The 24,898-nt window shown below is 43.1% G+C and overlaps 1 protein-coding gene across 1 annotated transcript in view; it reads left to right on the forward strand.

The window, feature by feature from the left end:
• Positions 1–24,898, forward strand: part of CSMD2 (CUB and Sushi multiple domains 2) — a 1,002,961-nt gene that overhangs the window by 162,395 nt on the left and 815,668 nt on the right. Inside the window, exon 3 of the mRNA XM_040422265.1 lies at positions 13,121–13,233. Within this exon, the coding sequence (XP_040278199.1) occupies positions 13,121–13,233 (113 nt within the window). The remainder of the gene's footprint in view (positions 1–13,120; positions 13,234–24,898) is intronic.

Below are 24,898 nucleotides of genomic sequence, written 5' to 3' on the forward strand. Positions count from 1 at the left end.
GAAGAGGAGAGAGGCACCACAGCACATATTCTGGCATCATATCAGCCACCACAGGAGAAGCCACGATTGAGTTACTTTGACCCCTGCACCCAGGAAGAGGAGAGAGGCCCCACAGCACATATTCTGGCATCATACTAACCACCACAGGAGAAGCCACCATTGAGTTACTTTGACCCCTGCACCCAGGAAGAGGAGAGAGGCCCCACAGCACATATTCTGGCATCATATCAGCCACCACAGGAGAAGCCACCATTTAGTTACTTTGACCCCTGCACCCAGGAAGAGGAGAGAGGCCCCACAGCACATATTCTGGCATCATATCAGCCACCACAGGAGAAGCCACCATTTAGTTACTTTGACCCCTGCACCCAGGAAGAGGAGAGAGGCACCACAGCACATATTCTGGCATCATATCAGCCACCACAGGAGAAGCCACCATTGAGTTACTTTGACCCCCGCACCCAGGAAGAGGAGAGAGGCACCACAGCACATATTCAGGCATCATATCACACACCACAGGAGAAGGCCTCTTTCAGTGATTTAGGCCTTTGGACCCAGACAGAGGAGAGAGGCACCACAGCACATATTCTGGCATCATATCAGCCACCACAGGAGAAGCCACCATTGAGTTACTTTGACCCCTGCACCCAGGAAGAGGAGAGAGGCCCCACAGCACATATTCTGGCATCATATCAGCCACCACAGGAGAAGCCACCATTTAGTTACTTTGACCCCTGCACCCAGGAAGAGGAGAGAGGCACCACAGCACATATTCTGGCATCATATCAGCCACCACAGGAGTAGGCCACAATTTAGTTTATTTGACTCCTGCACCCAGGAAGAGGAGAGAGGCCCCACAGCACATATTCTGGCATCATATCACACACCACAGGAGAAGGCCTCTTTCAGTGATTTAGGCCTATGGACCCAGACAGAGGAGAGAGGTCAGAGATTAGCTTCATATCCCCCAGCACAGCAGAAGACCGCTTTATTTGACTTAGGCCTCAGCACCCAGACAGAAGACAGAGGTAGCATGGCAGAGGTTATGGCTTCATGTCACCCGTTAGTTTAACCGGCCACTTTCATCTGGTTAGGCCCCGGCGCCCAGACAGAGAAGAGTTTCATTCAACTGTGGGTTTCATAAAATTTGTATCAAATAAAGAAGTGGCCCGTAGCACAACAAGACATGTTTTAGGCAGTTAATAAGGACTACTCTGCACAAGGGAGGGACAGGTCCTGTGGGATCCATGCCTGGTTCATCTTTATGAAGGTCAGCTTGTCCACGTTGGCTGTGGACAGGCGGCTGCGCTTGTCAGTAATGACGCCCCCTGCCGTGCTGAATACGCGTTCAGATAAAACGCTGGCCGCCGGGCAGGAAAGCACCTCCAAGGCATAACATGCTAACTCTGGCCACGTGGACAATTTCGAAACCCAGTAGTTGAATGGGGCCGAACCATCCGTCAGGATGTGGAGGGGTGTGCAGACATACTGTTCAACCATGTTAGTGAAATGCTGCCTCCTGCTAACACGTTCCGTATCAGGTGTCGGTGCAGATAGCTGTGGCGTGGAGACAAAACTTTTCCACATTTCTGCCATGCTAACCCTGCCCTCAGATGAGCTGGCCGTGACACAGCTGCGTTGGCGACCTCTTGCCACTCCTCTGCCTTCACCTTCCACCTGTTCCCCTGTGACATGTGGGAATGCTCTCAAGAGCGCCTCTATTAGCGTGCGCTTGTACTCGCGCATCTTACGGTCGCGCTCCAGTTCAGGAATTAAAGTGGGCACATTGTCTTTATACCGGGGATCCAGCAGGGTGGCCACCCAGTAGTCTGCACACGTTAAAACGTGGGCAACTCTGCTGTCGTTGCGCAGGCATTGGAGCATATATTCGCTCATGTGGGCCAGGCTACCCATGGGTAAGGACAAGCTGTCCTCTGTGGGAGGCGTATCGTCATCGTCCACCGTATCCCCCCAGCCACGCACCAGTGATGGGCCTGGGCTGCCACCCCGCTGTGAACTTGCGTCATCCTCGTCCCCCTCCACCTCCTCATCCTGCTCGTCCTCCAGTACAGTGCCTTGGCTGGCGACTTGTGAACCTGTCCTCTGCTGCTTAAACAAACCTCCCTCTGAGCCACTTCGAACAGACTGGCCCGAAAGTGTTAGAAACGAGCCCTCATCCTCCTCCACCTGGGCCACCTCCTCTAACATCATTGCCCTAAGTGTTTTCTCAAGGAGACATAGAAGTGGTATTGTAACGCTGATAACAGTGTCATCGCCACTGGCCATGTTGGTGGAGTACTCGAAACAGCGCAGCAGGGCACACAGGTCTCGCATGGAGGCCCAATCATTGGTGGTGAAGTGGTGCTGTTCGGCAGTACGACTGACGCGAGCGTGCTGCAGCTGAAACTCCACTATGGCCTGCTGCTGCTCGCACAGTCTCTCCAGCATGTGCAAGGTGGAGTTCCACCGGGTGGGCACGTCGCATATAAGGCGGTGAGCGGGAAGGCCGAAGTTCCGCTGTAGCGCAGACAGGCGAGCAGCGGCAGGATGTGAACGGCGGAAGCGCGCACAGACGGCCCGCACTTTATGCAGCAGCTCTGACATGTTGGGGTAGTGGTGAATGAACCTCTGCACCACCAAGTTCAGCACATGCGCCAGGCAAGGGATGTGCGTCAAACCGGCTAGTCCCAGAGCTGCCACGAGATTTCGCCCATTATCGCATACCACCAGGCCTGGCTTGAGGCCCACCGGCAGAAACCACTCGTCGGTCTGTTGTTCAATACCCCGCCACAACTCCTGTGCGGTGTGGGGCCTGTCCCCCAAACATATGAGTTTCAGAATGGCCTGCTGACGTTTACCCCGGGCTGTGCTGAAGTTGGTGGTGAAGGTGTGTGGCTGACCGGATGAGCTGGTGGAAGCAGTGGAGGAGGAAGCCGAGTAGGAGGAGGAGGCTACAGGAGGCAGAGAATGATGCCCTGCGATCCTAGGGGGCGGAAGGACGTGCGCCAAGGAACTGTCCGCCGGGGGCCCAGCCGCCACTACATTCATCCAGTGTGCAGTTAGTGAGATATAGCGTCCCTGGCCGTGCTTACTGGTCCACGTATCTGTGGTTAGGTGGACCTTGCCACAAATGGCGTTGCGCAGTGCACACTTGATTTTATCGGACACTTGCATGTGCAGGGAAGGCACGGCTGTCTTGGAGAAGTAGTGGCGGCTGGGAACCACATACTGCGGGACAGCCATGGCCATCAGCTTTTTGAAGCTGTCTGTGTCCACCAGCCGGAATGACAGCATTTCAAAGGCCAGCAGTTTAGAAATGCTGGCGTTCAGGCCAAGGGCTCGAGGGTGACTCGGGGGGAATTTGCGCTTCCTCTCTAAGGTTTGAGATATTGAGAGCTGAACGCTGCTGTGTGATATAGTGGAGACGCTAGTTGACGGTGGCGGTGGTGGTGGTGTCGGTGGCACATCCTCTGTTTGCTGCTCGGCAGGTGGCAACATTCCTCTCGAGGCGGAAGCCGAGGCAGCAGCGGTAGAGGGAGCAGGGGGAGCCTCAGCGAGTGCCTGGTTTTTAAGGTGTGTACCCCACTGCAGTTCATGCTTTGCATGTAGATGCCTGGTCATGCAGGTTGTGCTGAGGTTCAGAACGTTAATGCCTCGCCTCAGGCTCTGATGGCAGAGCGTGCAAGTCACTCGGGTCTTGTCGGTAGGACATTGTTTAAAGAAGTGCCATGGCAGGGAACTCTTTGAAGCTGCCTTTGTGGGGCTGGGTCCCTGTTGGCGATGTCCAGTAGCAGGCGAACTCTGGGGGCGGCGGCTCGTCTGCTTTGGCCCCCTGCTCCCTCTTTGGCTTCGCTGTTGTCTCGGTCTCACCACTACCTCTTCCTCTGAACTGTGAAAGTCATCGCCACGACCTTCAGTCCATGTGGGGTCTAAGACCTCATCGTCCTCTGCATCGTCTTCCACCCAGTCTCCCTCCCTGACCTCCTCCTGTTCAGTCTGCACACTGCAAAAAGACGCGGCAGTGGGCACCTGTGTTTCGTCATCATCAGAGAGTCGGTGACTCTGCTGTGGTGGTATTCCCATGTCCTCTTCATCTGGAGACATAAGTGGTTGTGCGTCAGAGCATGGTATGTCTTCCTCCACTGGGGAAGGGCTAGGTGGACGCCCCTGGGAAACCCTGGAAGCAGAGTCTTCAAACAGAAGAAAAGACTGCTGCATAACTTGTGGCTCAGACCGTTTCCCTGATATGCTTGGGGGTGATGTGACAGACTGATGGGCTTGGTTTTCAGGTGCCACCTGTGCGCTTTCCGCAGAAGACTGGGTGGAAGACCATGTGGTGAACGTGCTGGAAGCACTGTCGGCCACCCAATCGATTAATGCCTGTACCTGCTCAGGCCTTACCATCCTAAGAGCGGCATTGTGCCCCACGAGATATTGCGGTACATTCTGCCGGCTAGTTGAGGGAGTTCGTTCCCTACTGTGTGCGCCTGGGGCCAAACGGCCACGTCCTCTACCAGCAACAGAGGCTCCACGGACACCACCACGACCGCGTCCTCGTCCCTTAATAGTATTTTTCTTCATTGTTGCGATTCAACTCGCACCACAATGAAATATATTATTTTTTATAAGCAAAATCCCCTCACTGGAATACTTTCAGTCTTTTGACTGTATGGATTACAGATGGAATGACTGTTATATGTGAGTACCGCTTTCTTTGACAGATTCTAGTATGGGTACATATATGTTTTCCCAACCCCAGCACATTAGTTTGCTAATTCCAGATGTATGAAACGCAGGCCTAACTGTATCTAGTATATTGAACGCCAGATAAACTAACTTGGCCTTTTTTAAATAAAAAAAATTCCCTCACTGGAATACTTTCAGTCTTTTGACTGTATGGATTACAGATGGAATGACTGTTATATGTGAGTACCGCTTTCTTTGACAGATTCTAGTATGGGTACATATATGTTTTCCCAACCCCAGCAAATTAGTTTGCTAATTCCAGATGTATGAAACGCAGGCCTAACTGTATCTAGTATATTGAACGCCAGATAAACTAACTTGGCCTTTTTTAAATAAAAAAAATTCCCTCACTGGAATACTTTCAGTCTTTTGACTGTATGGATTACAGATGGAATGACTGTTATATGTGAGTACCGCTTTCTTTGACAGATTCTAGTATGGGTACATATATGTTTTCCCAACCCCAGCACATTAGTTTGCTAATTCCAGATGTATGAAACGCAGGCCTAACTGTATCTAGTATATTGAACGCCAGATAAACTAACTTGGCCTTTTTTAAATAAAAAAAAAATACCCTCACTGGAATACTTTCAGTCTTTTGACTGTATAGATTACAGATGGAATGACTGTTATATGTGAGTACCGCTTTCTTTGACAGATTCTAGTATGGGTACATATATGTTTTCCCAACCCCAGCAAATTAGTTTGCTAATTCCAGATGTATGAAACGCAGGCCTAACTGTATCTAGTATATTGAACGCCAGATAAACTAACTTGGCCTTTTTTAAATAAAAAAAATTCCCTCACTGGAATACTTTCAGTCTTTTGACTGTATGGATTACAGATGGAATGACTGTTATATGTGAGTACCGCTTTCTTTGACAGATTCTAGTATGGGTACATATATGTTTTCCCAACCCCAGCAAATTAGTTTGCTAATTCCAGATGTATGAAACGCAGGCCTAACTGTATCTAGTATATTGAACGCCAGATAAACTAACTTGGCCTTTTTTAAATAAAAAAAATTCCCTCACTGGAATACTTTCAGTCTTTTGACTGTATGGATTACAGATGGAATGACTGTTATATGTGAGTACCGCTTTCTTTGACAGATTCTAGTATGGGTACATATATGTTTTCCCAACCCCAGCACATTAGTTTGCTAATTCCAGATGTATGAAACGCAGGCCTAACTGTATCTAGTATATTGAACGCCAGATAAACTAACTTGGCCTTTTTTAAATAAAAAAAAAATTCCCTCACTGGAATACTTTATGGCTTTTCACTGTATGGATTACAGGTGGACTGGTATTAGTAGGGGTGACACAAGCACACCCAAGTCCCTGATGTAGGATTTCTATGGCACAGACCACTATTACAAGTGATTAATGGACGTTGGGAGAGATTGTGCTGCAGCACTAGTCCCAAGATAGCCGCCGCCTATCAGCCCAGTAACATGTGCCACAAAATGGTCTGCACAACCTTTAAAAAAAATAGCCTTGGACTGTGCTGCTAAATCGCTATTGGTCTGAATCCCAGGTGTAGATGTCTGACTTGTTTGGAGCTTTGGAATGCACACTGTGGCAGCTTCTGCTGCAGCACTACAAGTCGCAAAATGGCGGCCGGCGGTCAGCCCGGGTACATGTGGATGGAAAAATCACTCTGGCCACTCTAAAAATAGCCAATCCCTATCAAAAAAGCAGCTCAGCTGCAGTTGTTCAGATGAATCACAGGTGGAGGAGAGAAATTTGCTTCCAGTTATTCAATTATCCCTGCCTATTCTCGCCCTAGCATCAGCTGCGTCTAACCCTGTTCTATTCACATCGGGAGTGAGCACGTCCCGATGTGCGCACAAGCTTATAAGAGGCTGAGTCACATGCTGCACTTGGCCAATCACAGCCTTGCCAATAGTAGGCATGGCTGCGATGGCATCTTAGGGCAAGTAGTATGATGCATGTTGATTGGCTGCTTTGCAGCCTTTCAAAATGCGCCAAAATACATGCCGAACGACGAACCCGAACCCGAACTTTTACGAAAAAGTTCGGGTTCGGGTCCGTGTCACGAACACCCCAAAATTCGGTACGGACCCGAACTATGCTCGAACTGTTCGCTCAACACTATATATTAGCAATAAATCGCGAGTGGGGCATTGCTGGAGACATTGACTTCACAAGAGACACAGAGCAGCGGAGTTCAGTCACCTCTATTTGCTTCCTGCTGTTTACTGCTCCCTGCTCCTGAATTGAAATTGGGGCAACCAGCTTCAGCTTCCTCTGATGTGTATGCCTACGGAGTCCTTTTGTTATGGTTTTGCACAGGGAGCAAGATTGTTGCGCACAATTCTGATGGAACTCCTGATCTTAAGAAACTGGACTTGGACTCCAAAGCAGAGACTCTCCTATCATGTCTTGTGTGCTGTGGAGATCGAATGCAGATAAAAACACATGAATGTTTTCAACTTAGTGAAGCTGCTTGATTTAATTGTGAATAGATAGTAAAGGCAAAGTCTGCTGGTGTGTTGTCATCAGCGTCTTCATTATGTTTACTGCAGGACTTACAACGACGTAATTCGGTCCATACAGCAATCACCCAATCACCCATCAATATTCCCAAAGAAAACATGGTTGAAATAAAAAATTTCACCAATGAAAGGATAATGGAATTTGGTTCATACAGAAGAAAGTCTATCACCCATCAATTTTACCAAAAAATGCCTGTTTCACATAAAAAATTTAAACACTACGTAATTCAGTCAATCTTGCAAAAAGTTTTCTACTTTTTACACAACACAAAAGGCTTTTCAACAGAATTGTGCAACGCAGGATGGCGAATATATTTTTATTTCACCAGTAATACACGGCAAACTGGGCTTTAGAGTATAGCACTGCACCGCACAAGGGCAATTAGGCCCTAGTTTTTTTTACACTTTAGCAGAACACAACAGTCTTATCAACAGATAAGTGCAATGCAGGACGGCGAATATATTTTTATTTCGCCAGTAATACACAGCAAACTGGGCTTTAGCGTATAGCACTACACTGCACAAGGGCAATTAGGCCCTAGTTTCTTTACACTTTTACAGAACACAACAGGCTTTTCAACAGATAAGTGCAATGCAGGACGGCGAATATATTTTTATTTTGCCAGTAATACACGGCAAACTGGGCTGTGAAATATCTCACTGCACGGCTGAACTGCAATTATGCCCTAATTTATTTCTACTTTTATCTATGTATCGCCAGAGTAAAGCTTTAGAGTAAAGCACTGCACTGCACAAGGGTAATTAGGCCCTATTTTTTTTTTACACTTCTTCAGAACACAACAGGCTTTTCATTATTTGCCAGTATGGCAAACTAGGTTGTAAAATATCTCACTGCACTGCTGAACTGCAATTACGCCCTAATTTTTTTTCTATTTTTACACAAAAGGCTTTTAATCAGATAAGTGCAACGATGAACGGCGAATATATTTTTATTTCGCCACTAATACACGGCAAATTGGACTGCAAAATATCTCACTGCACTGTTGAGCGGCAAAGATATTTTTCCTTTTTCCTCAAAAAAGGGCTTTAAAACAGATAACTGCACCTCTAGGCGGCAAAGATATTTTTCCTTTTTCCACTAATACATGCAAAAAAGGTCTTTAAAACAGATAACTGCACCGCTGAGTGGCAAATATATTTTTTCTTTTTCCACTAATACACGAAAAAGGGCTTTAGAACAGATAACTGCACCGCTGAGGGGCAAATATATTTAACTTTTGCCACTAATACGCGACAAAAAGGGCTGTCATTTTCACACTTTACCACACAATGGCAAATAAGCCCCTTTTTCCCACTAATACAAGCTAAAAAATGCTTTAGAACATATAACTGCACCGCACTAGGGCAAATAAAACATAGAAATATTTCCTTGTAATAACCCCTGTTAATGCCTGTATCAAACAGCACTTGCACCCTAATAAGAATGGAATTACAGAGCTGTATAATGCCAATTTGGATCCCCCAGTTAGTGCTGCAAGGTCTAGTAGGAATGTTCCTATTACCCAGGCTGTCACCTCCCCGAATAAACCCTGTTCAACAGAAATGCTGTGGAATGATTTCTCCTTATTCTTTCCCTACACCTTGAATAGTCTTTCCCTGCACTTGTAAATCGATTATTTTTAGCACAATGAAATTCTTTGCTATCACTGTCCCTAACGCCTGCAGACGTCTCCCTGCACTAAGTACACTGGTAAATGGCAGAGTCTAAGATGGCTGAGGCTATTTATAGGGCTGTGACATCACAGGGCTGGCTGGCTGCTGATTGGCTGCATGCATGGCATTATGGGTGATCCCGTCTTCCCAGAGTTCCTTTCTCCATGTCCTCACACGTGCAGCAGCCATTTTAGGAAAAAATTTGATTCGCTACCGCGAAGCGTGAGGAAATACACATTCGGTGCAAATAAAATTTTTCCTGAAATTCGGAATGAATTCCACTTTATCAGCTTCGATTCGCTCATCTCTAATTGCAACAATTGATTTCAGAGAAAATGATGGTCTTCTTTGCTATGCTACATGACTCCCTTCCCATTCTGAAAAAAATGCCCTTTATCCAATAGTGTCGGGCACGAATATTCGAATCACAAATTTTAATCGTTAATATCGCCACTTTCGAGAATTTGCAAAGATTTAGAATATAGTGCTATATATTCGCATTCGCGAATATTCTTGATTTTTTTTCATTGGAACCCATGATCCTTCGCTGCTTCTTGCTTGTGAGCCAATGAGAAGGCTGCAATGTCTTTGTCTGAGCTTAGCAACATCCCTAGCGACCAATAGGAAAGTTGCCTACCCCTTACTATATAAGAACCTCCCCAGCAGCCCTTGTATGCAGTATTTTGCAGTTCTGAGAGAGACAGCAGTGTTATTGCTGTGCTCTCTGCTTTCCTGTATCATTACATTATATAGTTAGTTAGCTTATATATATAATACAGATAGTTAGTGGAAGATAGTCAGTGTAGGTTATATCCTGATATAGTGTAGCTGATAGGTTCCAGTGCAGGGTGTTAGGTAGTGTGATATGTTCTGCTGTCCATACATACATGCTACAGACATAGTGCTGTGATGTCACAAGTTCACAACAATACTTAGTGCTCCAATTAGTAATATATAGTGAAACCTGCTAAAATGTGAAGTTTCACGTATTGCACCAAAATATGTGCATCATTAATTGCCAATTTGCACAATCGTGAATATATTGGAGCACTCTATCTGCATATAAAGCTATTGTAATGTTCTGCCGTGCCAACCATTTTCTCCAGTTTCAGGAAACTTCTAGCAGCTTGGAAAATGTAGCAAAAGTGACCCACGTCTGTATTGCGCATGCATATTACATTACCGATTTTCGCAATCAAGAACATAATGGTGAATTCTCGAATTTGGGAATTTATGACGAATATTCTCCCAAATATTCACGAAATGTCGCAAATTTGAATATTTCCCCTGCCGCTCATCACTACTATACGATAGGGTGGATTTCAAAATGGCGGCCATGTTCTGGACATAGCCTAAAAGATAGGCCTCCTCACTCATTACTTGCTGGGGTATTCAGATATTTCATTTTCCCTTTTGTTTCTGAAATAAAAGGTTGTCCTGAGACTTTTGATTCACCCTGTATAATTTACACTGACATCAAGTTGTTTTTCTGGATGAATGCTCTGTGGCTATGGTTCAGTTCTGTGGTATAGTCAGTTGATCTGCGCATGCACAACATGTATCAAAATGAGAACATTCAAAATCATTCAAGTTTGGGAACCTTGAAGGAGAAGAATTAGCATTACAATGCATTATCCAGCTCTGTCACATTGATAGCTGCCACTGTCAGACAACAATATCAAAAAACTTTCAGCTGTCCTTGGATCACAGAAGCCTTGCAGATTTTGAATGAAGATTTTAACATGGCTGTTCGTTATTAAATCAGAGCCATTTCAGACAGTCTTCCACATCCCTAAGGATTTGTTTCTCTTGATTTCTAAACCTTTCTGTAATTATTGGTGAGGTTAAGTGATCTCAGCTTAAAAAAGCATAATACATATACTGATTCCCACACTGCTGTGCTGCTCACAAAGATAATATACAAGCAGCCAGGATGGCAGCCAGAAAACATGTGCTGCATGCTGTACAAAGGTATTGTATGGTCCTTTTCTGTCTTTTGAGATAAGACTGACAGGGATGGGGAGTGAAATGTATTTTTAATGTTCTTTTCTTCCCTGATCTGAATATAGTACATACTCTAAATTTGAGACTCTAACTGTCCATTCTGACTGAGTCCTTGAGCTCCCCTTGATTTGATTTTTATGGCCAGTTGCCCCTTTGTAGCAGTACACATTAAATTTTACAGAAACAATCCAAATTTTATTACAGTAAATTGAAGAGATTCACTTGAAAGTTAATAAATCAGCAGTAATTATGCAACTTCATTTTGGAAAATGTAACTTCTAAAACTCCAAGCTTTTTTTTATGACATTGAAAAAATGATGGTCTCTCAACCAGGGTATTAATATAATTCATAGGGCCCCATAGCAAAATAAGATGGAACTCCCACCACCTAGTGTAAGAAAATGAAAACAGCAGCAAAAGTAGCGAAAATTAAAGGTATGTATATCAGCATCATACATCAGAAAAAGCCATCATATTGTTATTCCTACAAAAGGTTCTTGCCATTGACTCCCCCTAACCTCTAGGCCCCATAGCTGCTATGGCTATAGTTACACCCTTGCCTCAACCCCTAGCCTAGTGATTGAACTGACTGAATCAGAGCCAGGTAAAGTGTCATTTACACAGTTTGTTGCATAAAGATAAAAATAATGATATAAATAATAAAGATAAAAATGAAATAAAGTCCATAAAGTATTATAAGGGTCCTTTGGAATTGATGGATAACCCGAGATCCGCCAGCTGCCTGACTCACTGCACCCAGTCACACAGCAGTCAAAGGATGGCACACTTTGTACTGCCATTCCAAAAAAGCCTACAGAAGATCCACAGAGCCAATGTTACCAGTAAGACTATGTGCAAAAGCCATGCACTGTATGCGCAAAGCTTTATAAAGAGGGACCTTGACAGTGCAATCATGTTGTTGTTGTTGTTGTAGTTGACCTATAATGTGGCCCGAGTTCCACCAAGGTTTTGACATGCTGAACTTTATTGCTGTCGAAAATGACAGAAACCTAGACGGAACTCCCAACTGAGTCTCTTAAATCTTATTCAGTGTGACTCCAGTTACGTATTACTGTGCTGCTGGATCTAGACTCAATGTCAATAATCAATCAACATACCCTTCTCATCCCCAACACTCTCTTGCTCTCTCTCATATTGAGGAGAGACAACCACTAATTGGAAACTCTCATTAATTCTAATTGTCATATCATTTTCACAGAATTGCAAAGCAGATATATAACTACTGCAATATGTCCAGACTTCAGACGCATTTCAAAACTATTATAAGTTTCTTCCTCGATGGTTAAAACACTATTGTAGGCTTGTAACAATGAAGATGCAGTCGCCTGGCATGCAGCCACAGCCTTGGTGCCTTCTGAAGAGGTGCCCAACTTCTCAAGAGGGAATACAGGTGCAATTAGTTGGCTGCTTTGCACAAAAAGGAGAATTGCCACTTCCATCTGGAGTGAACGCTTCTTTATTGAAGATTATGAATGTAAAACAACGCGTTTCAGGGATATTATACTTCCCCCTTCATCAGGTTACAAATCTAATAAGGTTAGATTTCATTCTGGCGCATGGAGAGCTGGAGGAGGAAGGTTATTTATGATGAGGCCTGTGCCTCGTCATAAATTATATGCCTCCTTCAGTAAAGCAGGCCCTATCAAGATTGTGTAGCAGATGCCGGCCTTGATAAATCAGTGCAATAATACCAGAATGCTCATTATTATACCTTTAGCCTTAGAGAATATTCCATTATATATTTGTTACATTACAAAATCCTAAAACAATTGTGTTTTTGCATTGATCTCTGTGGAAATTAAATGCCACCATCAATGATGAAAAAGAGCACTAGAATAATAATAAGAATAATAATACTATGATTTTCATAAGAGGTAACAATTCTCCTTTAGAGAACATTTACCATATGTGTATGCTTAACGTGACTCTTTTTTTAATTCTGCACATAACGTGAAAAATGGGAAGGTATTTTACCTACAATAAGCATAAAGTTATAGGCAAGCCAGTTATGTGATGGTTTATAGTATTAATAAAATTGAAAAGACAGGTGGGAAATATGCCATAAAATTTGGTTTATATGCTAGAAAAGAATTTAAAATTCTCTCTGCTGGTCACGGCTTTAGTGTTAATTCTTTGTCTTATTTCATTTTGTAGGTTAACAGGCTTTCATCTTCCAGCTCCGATCGTGAGTAGTGGAAACCGCCTAATGCTTTGGTTGGTGTCGGACTACGCAGTCAGTGCTCAAGGGTTCCGCTCTACCTATGAAGGTCAGAATCATGGGAAATGTTTCAAGAAAACATTACATTAATAATATGTATAATTTATGCTTGTTATATAGATATTCGCTACCTTCATATTGCTTTATTGTTCTGGTGTTGTCTTTTTTTTTATAAAATCACTCTGTTCCTTCTTCTTCTAAAAGGGCCAGCAATACCATATTGTGGCACATTATACTACCCCAACAGAGCCAAATACCACAGTCCATTACAAAATACTGCCGCCAGCAGCACAAAATACTTTTACTGGCCAGCCGTGAAGAGGGCTCAGGCGGCCAGGAAATTTCCCTGTAAGGTTTATGGTCAATCCGCCCCTGCTCCTCAAAGATGTTAACCTAGTCAAAGGCCCCCTGCTCACAACTGAATATTTTTTCGACATCCAATCCGCATTTGTTGCACATTGGATGCAGACCAATTGATTTCAATAGGGCCACAATAAATTGCAGGCTGCACACCGTATGCCGTTCACATCTGTATGTCCATTCTGCCATCCCACAAAAACTATAGAACAGGTCTTGTTCTTGTCCATTTTATGGACAAGGATTGAACATTTTTTACAGAAGTGAGAAAACAAAAGGTGGCAGTATGTGTTTTGCGATTCGCGGACTGAAAAACACATATGGTTGTGTGCATGAGGCCTAAGAGGGAAGAAGATGTACTCTCATCTCCGGGCTGTTGGAATGAATCAGTCTCCAAGCTGCTGCTAGCATTTTGTAATATCAACAGATTTCTGCATGCTTTCCTGTAGATTTTCTTGGCACACAGTGTGGGCCAGACCATTCTTTCACTTTATCTGTGGTTGCTTTTCCTGGCACTCGCTGTTATTGCCATGGTAAACATCACTGACTGATCAATTAAGTATCAGGCTGGGTTAACATCACCTTTATGATGTACATTTCGAAAAGCTCCTGATGTACACAATAATCGTGTCCATAGGTTTACATTAGCCAGATGGAAGCTAAAAGAGTGTCCTTTTAGCCTCAGCCTGGCCATTATACCTCAGTATACCACATGAAAAGGGTGCCAACAATATACGTATACCTATAATTTTTTTTACAATGGAAACCTATATGAGTGGATATGGAAAAAAACTTAATTTTACCATAATTTTTGGGGTTTCGTTTTTATGGTGTTCCCTATGCAGTAAAACTGACATATTAACTTCATTCTGCAGGTCATTATGATTACAGCAATACCACAGTTGTACAGTTTTTCCTATCTTTAAAGAGGTTTTACGAGATTTTGATAATGATGACCTATCCTCCGGATAGGTGATCAGTATCTGATCTGTGGAGGTCCAACAGCTGGGACCCCATGCGATCAGCTGTTTAAGAAGGCATCGGTGCTTCTGTGAGTACCACGGCCTTCTCACAGCTTCACAAGCACAGTGCCATACATTGTATAGCGGCTGTGCTTGGTATCTCGCTCAGACCTATTCACTTCAATGAAGCTGAGCACGATACCAAGCACAGCAGCTATGCAATGTACAGCACTGCGCTTGGTAAACTGCGAGAAGGCTGCAGCGCTCACAGGAGCTAGTGCTTTCTCAAAAAGCTGATTGGTGGGGGTCCCAGGTGTGATCTGTAGTTTTGATTGATACAATTTTGCAGTGTAAAAAATATATATTTCCATCACTAGCCAACATTAAAAAACAGTTCTTTATTTGAGTGTGCAAAAAGTACAAACAGATTAAAAATTTTAAGTTTCGGACAACACTTGTCCTTTGTCAAAAACTTTTTTGTCCGAAACGCGTCAAACTTTTTATCTGTATGTACTTTTTGCACACTCGAATAAAGAACCGGTTTCTAATGTCGGCTAGTGCTGGATATACATTTTTTTTTTCAAGTGGAAGGTCCGTTCCTCTGTGTCACACTGACCAAATAAGCAAATATGAGATCCTTGAGCAGCTGAGCTGGTAAAGGTTAACAACTAAGTGTTTGTTGTAATTTTGCAGTGTGTATGACTTTTTAATAACTTTTTATTAAAAGTTTTTTTTTTGTAAGGTAAAGCGCCCAAAAACCAGCAAATCGGCCATTTAGATTTTTTTTTTTTCCGTTACGCTGTTCACCATACAGGATAAATATTTTTATATTTTAATAGTATAAGTATTTTGGGATACAGTGATGATAATTATGTTGTTTTTTAATGATTTATTTTTATTTTTAAAATGGGAAAGGGTGAGAATTTTTATTTTGTACTGAATTTTTTATTTTTTTTATTTCACACTTATTTTAAGTTACTCTAGTGGACATTAACATTTGATTGTCTGATTTGTTTCTCTCATAGACTACACTGATTTAACATTGCAGCCTATGAGAGATTCACTGTGTTCCTGTGTTGCCGGAACAGACTACCGGAGTTAAAGGCAACTTGTCAGGTTGAACATGGAATCTGAGCTGCAGGCAGTATATAATAGAGCAGGAGGAGCTGAGCAGATTTATATATAGTTTTATGGGAAATTATTCAGTAAACCTTGTATTTCATACATATTCCTGTTCATTCTGGATATTGAAGTCAAGAAGACGGTCCTATCAGTGACTGACGACTCCCTCTGTATACATAGTCATATAGGGAAGGCTGCCAATCACTGATAGGACCTCCTCCTTCACTTTAAAGCTTAGAGTTCTACTGAATGTTTTCCCATAAAACTATACATCAATCTGTTCAGCTGCTCCTGTTTTATAACATTCTGCTGGCAGATTACTCTGCATTTCCATGGTGGCAGGTTCCCTTTAAGTGCTGGAAATGTGAACCTACCATAAGGAATGTCAATATAAATGATTTCTCATTTTGCACCATACTGCAAGTTAATGCAACTTCCAAAAATATAATTTGGGCAACATATTGTGCATTGTAAACATTTAATTTTCTATAACTGACAAGAATAAAATGTCATTTCTAGATAGAGCACTGTGGTATTACTCATTAGTTTTATGAGTTACATTTAAGGACAAGTAGCTATGTTTAGACTTTTGGCTTAAGCAAGCCTCGCCGCCATTCAAAATGATCATCCAATATTAGCAGAAGGAACAGGTGTATCAGACATCTGGTGTACATTACAATGAATTATTGTTATTATTTTGAGTGAATTAATTGTGCTGCAAGCCATCTTTTCCTCGGTGCTGTTTTAATTACCATAGTCGCCTGTTGATAGAACACTACAGCTGTTATTAATATATGCAAGTTCCAGACATAGAACAAGACTTCTTAGCCGACTTGGTCAACTGCCCTTGCAAACTTCCGAGGCTATGTCTATATAATATAACAGAATATTATAGATGGGTGCCACAGCACCTAGATGAACCTTCAATTAGTAAAATTTCACGTAGTCAAAGCCAGGAAGGTCAGTGAAGTGACACTATAGCATCTGTCTCTGAATAACCAAAGGTAGCGGCTTACTGCTGCCCTGTATCAAATCTTGCATGCCGCCATCAGAAATATTTTGTCCTTATTTATTTTAATATGCATTACAAATATCCTCTGTCAATCATGTGTGGAGGAGCTCTGAAAACGCTCAAGAACCCACTGATCCAAGTAGAAAGCAACTGAACACAGCAACTTCTTATAGGATTAACCCATTGCACTGCAATTTCAGCTTCACAGATTCCAATGCACACAGATATATACCGAATCTTGTGCTAGATTAGCCTCATGTGCAGTAGATCATGTCTTCTGATATTTAGTTGTTTCACAAACTTGCAAGGAAAACCAGATGATTTTTCATTTATTATATACGTTATGCAGAACAAACAAGGCAGTAATTTCATGTTCTACTGTATTTTAAATAGACTATTGCATAAAATCCAATTGGTTATTGGTTATTCTGTCGTGAGGCTTTTTTGGGGGGAGCCTAATCAACTGAGCACCTTAATCCATATATCGCGGTAGGTGAGCCACCACATACCTATCTATATTGCATAAAATCCACCTTGTTTTTCTTTAACATATTCACTCCATATGTGATCACAAAATCCCCCCTCCTTCTTCCCTCCTGAAAGTAACGGTCTCAGAGCTGCATATGTGAATATGCCATAATAAAATGGCATTACTGGAATCATGTTTAACACAATCCTCCAGGTTCTCCCCTACTAAGGCTAATTCCCCTCATTCTATATCCAACAGTTATCTAATAATTAGCGTTGATCAAGCACCAAAGTGCACTGGTGCTTGAGTAGAACACTTCTTAATGCTCGGGTGCTCTACAGAGCACCACAGCACAATGAAAGTCAATGGGAGAACCCGAGCATTAAACCAGGCACCCCCTGCTCTGAAGAGGGGAGGGTGTCGAGACTCTAGTTCGGCTTAGGAGTCCCTGCTCTGACTCCATATATAGCTATGTCCATATATGGAGTCAGTGCTTGGGGACACCCAGAGTATTTAAATCTAATTTAGCCTCTATTTCTGAAAAGTTACTGGCAGGATTCAAACTCATAACCTTCTACATTATAGCCAAGAATCTTAACCACTACACTATAGAGCTGCATGGCCAGTTTCTAAAAAAAATAATAAAAATAAATAGAGATTCTGCTGTATAGGAATACTCACTACTTAATACAGCAGAAGTCTCATATTTTTTATTTTATTTTTGTAACTTGCCATGGAGCTCTATAGTGTAGTGGTTAACATTTTTGGCTGTAATGTAGAAGGTTGTGAGCTCGAATCCCGCCAGAAACTTTTCAGAAATAGAGGCTAAATTAGATTTAAATACACTGGGTGTCCCCAAGCACTGACTCCATATATGGACATAGCTCGAGCTTGAGCACACACGATATTCGGCCGAACACCGCTAATAATCTAGTCTTCTCACTGGTGGTTTAGTAATATGTACGTTATGATCAATTCTCTTGTACTGTAATAGAAATGAGAAACAGATATAGACCGTTTTCTTGGTGAGCCTGTGATAGACTACAGCTCTTCCCTAAGCAGTGACTGCTTCTCATACTGTAGGTCTGAAGGTAGCTGATAGTCTCTGAAATCTATTGTCACCTATACTGTCTTCTACATAGCCTTGGTAATCTATGATTTATATAGAACATTGAGCCTGTCTAACAAGACCAGAACTTCAATTATATATTTTTTTGTTTAGTATGAAATATTTTGGTAGGATCTTATCTAATGCATTTTGACTAACAGAACGACTATGAAGGTTTTCTAGGTATGTTCATATTTTTCAATTAGCATACCACTGACTCATAGCATTTTCAGGTCAAGCTGTACTGATTCATAGAATAGTTTTTCTTGCTCCGAGTAAAAGCTTTAAAGCTTGTATAAAATTGTAAAATTGGTAGAAATAAAATAATGAAGATCAAGTAAAGTGTTTACAGGCATTGACTATGTGTTAAATCATCCATCCTTGTAAGAAGAGTAGAGAGCACAGTCTCAAATATGTATAAGAAAAGTTATGATTAAAGGTATTGCCTGGCTGTGGCTGATTATTATTATTATTATTATTATTATTATTATTATCATTATTACTGCTAGTGTTGAGTGAATCAAAGTATCCAAAGTTGGTCTTCCATACGAATTTCAGGGAAAATTAGATTCCAAGCATAGCCAAATTTCCTTCTACTTGGTAGTAATGAATCAATTTTCCCTGAAATGGCAGTAAAAAATAAAGACATGTTCACTTCATCCATTTGAGTGTGAAGAAGTCATTGAAGCCATCTTCATTGAAGATCTAGTGAGAAATCTTGTGCGTGGTGACGTATGACCTCACCACGCACCGCACAAGATTCCACTTTGGATCTTCAATCAAGATGACCACGGCGGCCTCTTTAAACTTAAATGGATAAGGTGGGTATTATTTTTTTTAATGGATTAACGCCTGAAAGCCCTCACTATTAATCTGAGATGCCGCAATCAGTGATCAATGCAGCATCAGAGGGGTTCAATGATGAAGGCGGCGCGATCGCCGTTCCCTGCCATTGCACCTGCTATCTGCAAAGAAATGTGCTTCGTGGCAAAGTAATTTGTCTCAAAGAAAATTTCTTTGTGAAATTTGGCGAAGCAGCCAAATCGAATTTTTTCAAAATTTGCTCAACACTAATTACTACTACTGTTATTATATATAAGTCAGAAGGTTTAAAGGGAGTCTGTCACCACATTTGAGCATATTAGACTGATCAAATAGCGTTATATGTGCCACCCAGAACTTAAAAACGGTACCTTTGTTGTATCTAATGGAGTTTTCTTTCAGCCAAAAATGAACTTTTAAGATTCTGTAAATGCGCTATTTGATCAGTCTAATATGCTCAAATGTGGTGACAGACTCCCTTTAAAATAATGAAATAACATATAAGACATACTCTCTCTACTGGAAATGTGATTGCCAAGCCAATTGCTGCCTGGGGTTGGTAACCACTGTGCCATTTTCTTGTGAGGGGAACCAGGAGACTGAAACAAGTAGGGGCCTGGGAACTACTGGAACAAGAGTAGTAGAGTATTGGTAAGGGGAATGTGATTTATTTTATTATTTGACATTATTGTGACCCAAATCATTAGGCTGGACTATTCCTTTAAGCATACAGTGTTCCGTTGCTACCTGTGTCTGAAACTATTTGAATAAATTAACAAGTATGAAAGAGGGCAGTTTTTTCTTAGAAGATCTGAATGTAAATATCATTGCATTTCATTCGCTTCTCTCTGTGACAAGCAGCAATCCACAGAGGCATTAGTCTATTGCAAGTTCTCTTCTGCTGTAAGTCAAAACTAACATGCTAGACACCCCAATTTTCACATCTTGAACATGTCATTTAGATATAATGAGTAAAATGATAAGTGGGGGTCTTTCAACTGGTAGCTCCAATGATTAGAAGAGCAAAACATCCATTCCACTTCTCCAAGTCATGTATTTTTAGGGGCATAATTAGAAATGGCTGACCGCCATAGCAAACATTTGAATGCCACCCTAAACATGAACATTATGACTTGAAATGGACACTATTGTGTGCATGAGGTCTAAATCTGTAAAAGGGTACCTTTAATGTTGCTACTGTTCGAAGATGCAGCTGGTGAAGTTTCCCGGAGGACCACTGCAAACAGTTATTATTGCAATAAAGGTTAATGTTGTTGAGTTAAATGTTGATTGACTACTAAATGATTATTAAAGCACGTATTTCTTTATGTACTGTGTATACCTAATAGCAATGAATGGGCAATATATGATTAACACTGGCAGAGCTGATTAGGTTACCAGGGTAATGGCTTAAGCCCACCTCCTGGTTAGTGGAGTCTGAGCAGAGATGAGCTACTAACAAGACTCATATGTGCAGGCTCCTGCAGGCCAGAGAACCTTTTTCCCTGAGACTATAGCTTCTAAACAAGCAACTTTATCATAAGGGTATCTCTAAAAGAAAGAGACCCGCCAACTTACAAGGTCTAGAACCATAGAGGCTGTGCAAAATAATGTCAGTAAAGTACTGCCCATTTATGGGAAAACACTTTATTATTGTCTAAATGGTTAGACTTCTGGCACCCACCACACCATGGGAGTTTTGCACAAATGTCGTTATTTGGAAAGTTTACAAAGTGTCCTTGGAAGGAGAACCAAGGACTTCTACTACTTCCCGTGCACAGCTGTTGGGAGACTATACTTTGATATACTTTAGAACTGTGCCTTTTGTTGCTATATGTACTACTACTCCCATCATCAATTTAATAAGAAAAGACTTTATTTATTGCGACCAGTGGCCTAACTCAATGGATTGACTCCATCATCCATATGTCGGCCATGCATCCACACTACTGCTTTGTACCCTTCCCACGCCCCTACAAGACAAGACAAGTACTATCAAGAAGGAGAACCAGACAGTCAAGGAGTCCCCATAAGGATGAAAGGGTGCACCTTCTCTTCACTGCACAGCTTCATCGAGCACCAGAGTGAGTACTACTTCCCACTATCATAGTCATTACCACTCTTCCCATCGTCGCCTCTCCTACAGGTCGCTACACTGCCAGATCAGCAGCACTGTTGACAAGGCAATGTGCAATGATCTAACCATTATCTATAATACAATGGAGAAGATATTAACGTTATATGGTTGAAACAATGCTGCCAGATCCACCTGATTGAAATTTTTGGCACGAGAAAATGATGTCAACATCAATGTAACATTGGAGGTATGCCTTATCTACCCACCAGCTCAGAAACAATGGATAGATAGAAAGATAGATAGACTGTACAAATGATGGCAGTAATTATTTACCAGTGCATAACGTACCATGTGAATACACCCTAAGGCACAATCAGCTGTTGTAGATAACCCCTCCTCATCTAGGTGGATTGGGTTCTCTAAAGCCAATCAAATAACCCATTGCATGAAACTGTGACAGAAACCTGTGCACAGAGAATCTGGAAGTCTGGACCAGGTACTCATTACAATTGCATGCACAAAATCACATCTATACACTAATACACAAATATGGTACACTGTCATTCATTCATGCAGTCTTCACATTAGGCAGATCCCATGACACTCCTCCTTCCCATCCAAGGACAGCCAGCCGCGGAGAGGGTCTGTAGCATTAGTATAGATAAGAATGCAGCTGGTAACAAGTTGCAGAAATCAGAAAGAAGAGAGGAACAGAGCACTGCAAAGTGAGTTTCCTTTTCTTGTTTACTTATCTATGCAGAATGTCTGGAGCCTTCCTCTTTCCTCTCCTCTTGACCCGAAATCTGAAAGAAGTTTCATTGTTGGCTGCATGTAATGTTAGATGAGAAGGAATCAACTAGAGATGACCAGGATGCTCAAGAAAAAGAGTCCCTGCCTTACACAATGTACTGACCATGTGTAGCATTAGGACACTAGGTGGCCTGGTCCTCCCTGTCACTTCAGGCCCCATAACAGCCACTATGGCTACTATGGCAGTAGTTACTCCCCTGGTATTTGTTTAGATTGCAAAATAGTTGTCTCATTACGAGTGCTGTCCAGGATTGTACTGTTAATGTCCTACCTTAAGGATAGACAATTGATATCTGATTAATAGGGACCCAACACCCCGAACCCCGCCAATGAGATATTCTGAAGTAGCTCTGACACCAGAAGTCAGCATAGTACTAACCAGCTCCGTACATTGTACAGAGAACAGAGCTTGGATAGCAGCACTGCATCCACTCACTTCTGCTGCAATAACCACCTCTGTCCACTGCCCACTTATAAGCAGTAAAAATGTCCAGAGGACCCAGGATTTGTTACCCTCCACTAATTCCTTTCTATTATTTATAGGACACAAAGGATACATTAAATGAACCAGCTCTTTCACCCTACTTCTTTCACCCTACTTTTTCCCCCTAACATTGTTACAGGGCCGGTGCAAGGATTTTTGCCGCCCTAGGCAAGATAAAAATTGCCGCCCCCCCTTATCAGATGATCTGCCCATATCATGACATCACATATGTTCCACCCCTTTCTCAGCTTTTAAATGAAAAGAACTGCTATGTTTCCCTTAGGGTTAATCCAGCTTCTTGTAGCTGTCTCTTTTTGCGGAACGGAATTGCAGACCCATACATTTCTATGGTATCCGCAATTCCGATCCTGAAAAAAATAGAACATGTCCTATTCTTGTCCGCAATAGCGGACAAGAATAGGCATATTCTCTTAGTGCCCGCAAAATGCGGAACGCACATTGCTGCTGTCTGTGTTTTGTGGATCCGCAAAACATACACGGATGTGTGAATGGACCCTAAATGTGAGGTAAATTTGTCTCCAATGTAGTATTAATAACTATTACATAATAAACATATTGCATTGTCTACTTACCACCAGGACAATAAGATGATCTGGTCTCTGGCTGCAGTCTGGCTCTTGGTCTGGCTCTGGGGACTCCCTTGTCACTCTCTTCTCCCCCCTCCCTCCCTTGTCACTCTCATTTTACCCCCCCTCCCTTGTCGCTCTCATTCCAGCCCCCCCTCCCTTGTCACTCTCATTCCAGCCCCCCCTCCCTTGTCACTCTCATTCCAGCCCCCCCTCCCTTGTCACTCTCATTCCAGCCCCCCCTCCCTTGTCACTCATTTTACCCCCCTCCCTTGTCACTCTCATTGCAGCCCCCCCTTCCTTGTCACTCTCATTGCAGCCCCCCCCTTCCTTGTCACTCTCATTGCAGCCTCCCCCCTTCCTTGTCACTCTCATTGCAGCCCCCCCCTTTCTTGTCACTCTCATTGCAGCCCCCCCTTCCTTGTCACTCTCATTCCAGCCCCCCCCGTCACCTCTAGTGTAGTGTGGCCGAGCTCTGTTCGGTCCGCGGTACAGGAGCATTTGTTTCCTGTACCCGGCCGGACTGAAAGGAAGTGCACACTAAGTGAGCACTTCCTGTCAGTCCGGCCGGGTACAGGAAACAAAAGCTCCTGTATCGCGGACCGAACAGAGCTCGGCCACGGACAGCACAGAGCAGACACAGAATGACAGCAGGCGCAGGCAGGCTGCGCAGCACTGAGACGGCGGCTGGAAATTCTTTAGAGCGGCAAGCGCTCAGCCGCTCAGGAGGCGCAGCATGAGGGGCGCCGCCGGCCGGCCGAACTTATATAACCAACTTATTATTATTATTATAATTTTTTTTTTACACTGCAACAGGCGCCCCCTGCTAAATGGCGCCCTAGGCGACTGCCTAAGTCGCTTTACTGGTGTCGTCGGCCCTGCATTGGTATACTTGTTGGAAGAGGAAGCTCTGTGAAGACTCAAAACCAGCAAAACATATTTCCTAACGTTTTGAACGGTCAGAGAGGGACACTTATGGTTCATTGTGTAAAAGATCCATTTTCCTTCATATTTACCATATTTTTTGCACTATAAGACACACCTAGGTTTTAGAGGAGGACAATAAGAAAAAATTTTTTTCATTGGACCTCAGATCAGACCAGCAAACAGACTTCCAATAGTAATCAGACCTCAGCTCACAGCTCCAATCAGACCCCCAATGTTAATAAGACCATCAATCAGACCTCAGATTAGTCCCCCTCTAATGTTAATAAGAACCCCTATTCAGACCTCAGATGAGATCCCCATATCTCAGATCAGTCCCCATGCCTCATATCAGCCCCCCATGCCTCATATAAGCCCCCAATGCCTTATATCAGCGCCTCATGCCTTATATCAGCCCACATGCCATATATCAGCCCCAGCCTCAAATCAATCCTCATGCCATATATTAGCCTCCAGGCTCAGATCAGCCCTGATGCCATATATCAGCCCCCGGCCTCAAATCAGCCCTCATGCCATATATCAGCCCCCAACCTCAAATCAGCCCCCAAACCATATATCAGCCCCCAGCCTCAGAGCAGCCCCTATGCCATATATCAGCCCACTGGCTCAGAGCAGCCCCATGCCATATAGTAGCCAACAGAGCAGCCTCCAGCTTTAGAGCAAATAAAATTAAAAACTCCACTTACCTCTCCAGATCCAGACTCCGCCGCTCACTTCCAGCCCTCTTCTTGTTGTTCTTCTTGCCGTCACCTGTGCTGTCGCCTGACATGCACAGCGTGAGGTCACAGAGTGTCCTCACACAGAGCACAGCTGACGGCCGAGGACCAGGAACCGGTGAGTACAGAGCCCGGGAGAGCTGCATTTACCGCTTCCCGGTCCTCCAGTACTAATGAGTGCTTCCATAATGGAAGCTCATTAGTATTCACCCAATAAGACACAATGACATTTCCCGCCCTACT

This window comes from Bufo bufo, chromosome 3, assembly GCF_905171765.1.
Source record: "Bufo bufo chromosome 3, aBufBuf1.1, whole genome shotgun sequence".
Classification (NCBI taxonomy): Eukaryota; Metazoa; Chordata; class Amphibia; order Anura; family Bufonidae; genus Bufo; species Bufo bufo.